The sequence below is a fragment of the Mesitornis unicolor genome, unplaced genomic scaffold, assembly GCF_000695765.1.
Source record: "Mesitornis unicolor isolate BGI_N332 unplaced genomic scaffold, ASM69576v1 scaffold25737, whole genome shotgun sequence".
Classification (NCBI taxonomy): domain Eukaryota; kingdom Metazoa; phylum Chordata; class Aves; order Mesitornithiformes; family Mesitornithidae; genus Mesitornis; species Mesitornis unicolor.
This window is the reverse complement of record NW_010196146.1, coordinates 1-4,822: the sequence shown is the minus strand read 5'-3', so window position 1 is coordinate 4,822 and position 4,822 is coordinate 1. Positions and strand designations below refer to the sequence as shown.

Sequence of the window (4,822 nt, the reverse complement as noted above, 5' to 3'; positions counted from 1 at the left end):
GTCCTGAGTCCCAGTGGAAGAAGTCAAGTGGAGGAGGCAAAGTGAGTGAAACTAGAGCACAGAGACTTTCTTCTCTCCCAGTTTTATTTAACGTCAAAGACAAAATAAAGCATCTAGAGTGGGACAGCATGTGGCAGGCAGGACATCTTATGGGACACTGTCTCACTCAGGCAGTGGGACATCATATGGCAGGCAGGAAGGATGTGCCTTCAGTTCCCACAGTGGAAATTCAGATTTGTAGGGCTGATCCTAAGTGACTGTGTCTTCCTCCTCCTCCTCCTCTTCCTCTCCCTTTGAGGTGCGGATTTCGTAGATGACGGCACAGACACCAGCCAGCCAGGCTACCACAGTGCCAGCAGAGAATATACCAAAGCCAACGAGACACAGGAAGATGTAGTCTTGCTTGTACAGCTGGGTCTGGCAGTTGAGGTGGAGCTGTGCCTCCACTGCAGGCATTTTCAGGGCACGCAGGCCTGCTGGGGTGTAGCAGGTGATGTTGTCGGCATCTGCAGGGGGAAAAGCAGAAGCAAGGCTCTCTTGCCTGTGTTTTAAGCATTAAGGATCAGGAGTCCCGCTAGCAAAATGATGGAGGAGTTTGCTAAACTTGTGAAAAACATCTACAGACTCCACACCCCTCTCCCTCCGTGGCTTAGGTAAAATCACACAGGCAAACACTTGCCAAACCACAGTTCCCCAGTTGCCAGAATGAGTTCTGTGGTGTTGCTTCCATACCAAAGCATTGCCCATCGGATTATGCCACTGCTGTCCCTGTGCTGTCCATTTCTGCTGCTCAAGCACTTTTATTTTAATGTGAGCACTTGCGTTTGGGTTTTTTAATTTTCAACACCTTCTGAAGTGACATAGCCTAAATTATGCTGGAATAATGAAGCTTGTGTGCAGGGAGTCGACTTTGACAACCTGAGTGGTTTGCAGCTGGGTATGGCCTCACCTGCTCTGTAAGAGAGGAAGAGGAATCTCATCAATGATTCAGTTCCACTGAAATAAGGACTGTACCCTGTCGTATTGTAATATAGGTGATCATAAAATGTATCCTGGTTTTTCCCTGTGAAGTTAGCAAAGGCCGGGCATTATAAAACTCCTCCTTGATGTCTGCAGAAGCACAGTGTGCCCTCAGCCCCAGCTTGCTCCTTCCCCCTGAACCCCTCGGAGTAGACACGGTTCCTGTGCCAGGCACAGGGATAGGCCTGAGGGTAAGGGAGCAGTGAAGAGGAACAAGCTACAGGGGATTGATATTCTATTACATTACATTATGTCACATATTACTGAGTGATGTATCTCTTTATCTCTCTATTACCCAAATCCATCTAGATTTGGGCAACTTCACGTCAGCACCTCTCCTGCACAGATCCACTGGCGCAGTGGTGTTCTGTAAAGCAGCAGCAGCTCCTGGATGAAGAGGGAGCTGCCTTTCCTGCCTTCAGGCAGCCAAGTGGCAGTGATGCAGGGTGCTCAGCCTGTGTACGCTCACCAGCAGCGTGCAAGCTTTGTGCAGCCCTCACACCAGTCCCGGGAGGCACGCAGCCCCCTGCGGACTCACCCACAGCGAGTCCAGGACATAGCAAAGCCCAGCATGGCAGGGAAGTGGAGCAGCCTCCGTGAGCTCCCTGCTTTCTTTGGCTTTCCCGTTATCCAGAGCATGGCATAGGAATCTCATATCTCCAGTCATTGCTGCCACTGCCTTTCCTACTCCTACCCTCTGAAATTGCCTGCAATGACCTTTATTTTCCTGTTCCAGGGTTCAGTGTGATACCTCCAATATTACTGCTAAGGACATTCTTACACTGTTATGTACATAACTGCCTGTAATATATATGAGGAATATATAAAACTTTACTGTCTATAGGGAGCTTACTACATCTAATAAAATGCAGAGATGTCCTTAATTCGGCTCTGTCCTAACACCAGCTCCCATTTGCTCTTTTATTTTCTCCCCTGGGGTTCTTTTGCTCCCCTTTCTTATTCCATGGACAGACTTTCTCAAACAACTCCTCTTTCACAGCGCTTTCTCACCATTGTGTCCTGCATTACTGAAGACCAAGCGTTCTTCACCAGTACGTGCTGTGCCCTGTTCCTTCTCAGTCTGGGAAGTCAAGTTCATGTGCTGCAGCTGTACAACAAAGCTTTGCCCTTGGGACCAGTCTTTTTTTCTGGGAAAGGGAACTGGTGATTATCCTGCCTCATGAACCCTCCGTGTCCATGACCCTGTTGTAGAATCTGTAGAATCTGTAGAATCTATGATGGGAGACAGCTGATTTTGGCATCCCAGATGATGAAAGGTAAGTCTTGGAGACCCTATTTTCAAGAAATAGCTTTTACTCAGAAGCAAGCTGCACTGTGCTGCTGCAGCCCGTGGGACTCAGTGCCAACCTGCATTGCACGTACATTTCTTATACTGAAAACTTAAGATAAAAGAGAACAAATTTGCTCTGGCATCCTGGAGGAAAGTGGGGACATATGGACCCTCCCAGCTGTAAGGATACAGGTGCTTGTGTTCTGTTTCACTCTGACCATCAAATGCCAGCAGGGACCCAAACCCGAGCTCCTATGGAAACAGCAAAATGGCTTTTGGTGACTTCTGAGCACTGGGTCATGGTCTGATACAGAGTCAGTCAAATGTACCTGCTATCAGGGCCAAGGAGGACCATGGCAGCTGTGGGATTTGCAATTTTTATCTGTCCCAGTACAACAGCTGCCGTGCTTTTAAGGCATAGGGCATTCTCTACACTCTTCATGTACGGAATCGGGTCACTGGGGAGCAGGGTGCAATCACAGCCCCACAGAAGTCAGTAGCTAAACTCTCACTGGCTTTCACACTGCCCACATTCTTCCTGGAGACCCCATCTGTGAGATGAGAGCAGAAGAGGAGCTGTCTGGCTTTCAACCCAGCTTTGTTTTCTGCATTGAGTAGAACTGCTCTAGAGGTTTCATGAATGAGGTCTGTCTGCCAGCCACATTGTGCAGGAGGAGGCTAGCGGGAGGTGGTCGAGGTGAAGGGGACCTTGGCCGAATGGCTGGAGAGGCTGCCTCGAGCAGGACAGAACAGAGGCAGGAGAGCTCTTCCACAGAGAGGAGGAGATGAACTGATCGCTGTGGACATACAGGTACTGCAGCAGCACTGAGCGATCAGAGCAGATGGAGACAAGGCAGGAAATGCAGAGCAGCAGCTTTCCCAGCACAGATCTCCCCAGAGCTGTGTTGGGCTCCTCATTCTTGACACTGCAGCCACGGGGTACTGTGACTCGCAGGCAAAGGGACACCTCCTGAGGTGGGAGCAGCAGCAGTGTCCTACCTAGAGGCTACACTTCCCTGACTGTCCTGAGGATGAGAGCAAGTGTGACTCTGTGGGTGGAGTGTGTGTAACCCAGCCACTCAGATCCATGTTTTGTGCAACCAGAAGATGGGACCCAGTCGACATGCAGTGGCACAGCTCTGTGAGCCGAAGTTTTGGGAAAGAGAAGAGAGGGCCCTCTCCATTCCACACAGATCTGCAGGAGTAGGGAGGAGAGAGGACCTGCTCACACAGCTCTCACCTGGAAAATGAACGTTGCTTTCTGTCATCCAGGTGATGAAGTCCAAAAAGGAACAGTTGCAGTGCCACAGGTTGTCACTGAGCCCCAGAAACCTCAGGTTGGGCAGGTCCCGGACAGTGCTGGTGTCCAGGAATGTTAAGGCTGTCCGGCTCACATCCAGGTGCCTCAGCCAGGTGTTGTTAGTGAAAGCATCCTTCTCGATGGCCACAAGGTTGGGATTGTCTGAGATCTTCAGCACTACCAGGCTGAGGAGGTGCGAGAAGGTGCTGAAGGTGACCTGTGTGAGGTTGTTGAAGCTGAGGTCCAGGTAGACCAGCTTGGCCACACCAATGAAAGTGAAATCCAGGTCATCCCCCAGGAGGTTCTTCCTGCAGTCCAGATAGACCAAATCAGCCAGGAAGCTCAATTCCACTGCCGGCAGGTATGAGACGTTGTTTGCCACCAGAATCAGCTGCCTGGTGTCCAACGGGATGGCTGCAGGGAACTCCTGCAACTGTTGCCCCGTGCAGTTCACTTCCAGGTACTGACAGCTACACCTGCTTGGGCAGTTGGTCCTCTCCGATGCCATCCCCATCCCCAGAAGAAACACAAGGCTCAGGGGCCGCGGTCTACCTGAAGAAAACATAGTCTGACACCTTCCAGGCCGCTCAGCCCCTTTGGGACCGCGAGCAGCCCTATGGAAGCTGTGTTACCGCCCCAGCCATGCTGAGGTGTCTGGCTGCAAGGCTGCGGGGAAGCACTTTGTGCCCGTCAGGACTCACCTGACTCCCTGGCAAAGCGCCCAGCTGGAAACTGAGCCCGGTTCTACATCGGCAAGTGCGGAAAGGTGGCCGGAGCATCTCCGTGTTGCGCTTGGTGCCAGACGACACCTGTGCGATGCCAACGGCTTGCAGGAGCTGCCTGGCTTTGGGGACAGGGCGATGACCTCGCTGGCCAAGCGGGAGCTGCTGTCGGCTCAGTGGAGATATAGGAAGGTGTGCGTTGGGTAGGAGCATCAAAACTGTGTAGGGCGGACGTGAACGGTGCAACTTTTGTCACAAATGGTTTCAAAACCACTTGTCGCTTGTACTGATTTGAGAAAGAAAGCCCTGTGCAATGCACGGGATTGGCTTTGTCTGCCCTTCAGAAGGCAGGAGAAGGCAGCTAAGGAGATTCTCCCAGATGCGTTTTTGGCATTTTTACCCAGGACAGGCTTTGCAAAGCTGTCCCAGCTCCCTCCGCTGCCTTGTCATGGTGTTCCCCCCGCAGGAGGGCCCCTGGCTGGAGGTGCC

General features: G+C 51.7%; 1 protein-coding gene across 1 annotated transcript; it reads right to left on the bottom strand.

Moving 5' to 3' along the window:
• Window positions 1-249: 249 nt before the first annotated feature.
• Window positions 250-4,176, bottom strand: LRRC52 (leucine rich repeat containing 52). The gene is made up of 2 exons (XM_010188377.1): window positions 3,552-4,176; window positions 250-506 (listed from the first exon to the last, which is right to left on the bottom strand). Exons 1-2 carry the CDS (start codon window positions 4,174-4,176, stop codon window positions 250-252), a joined length of 882 nt encoding a protein of 293 aa, XP_010186679.1.
• Window positions 4,177-4,822: the final 646 nt, after the last annotated feature.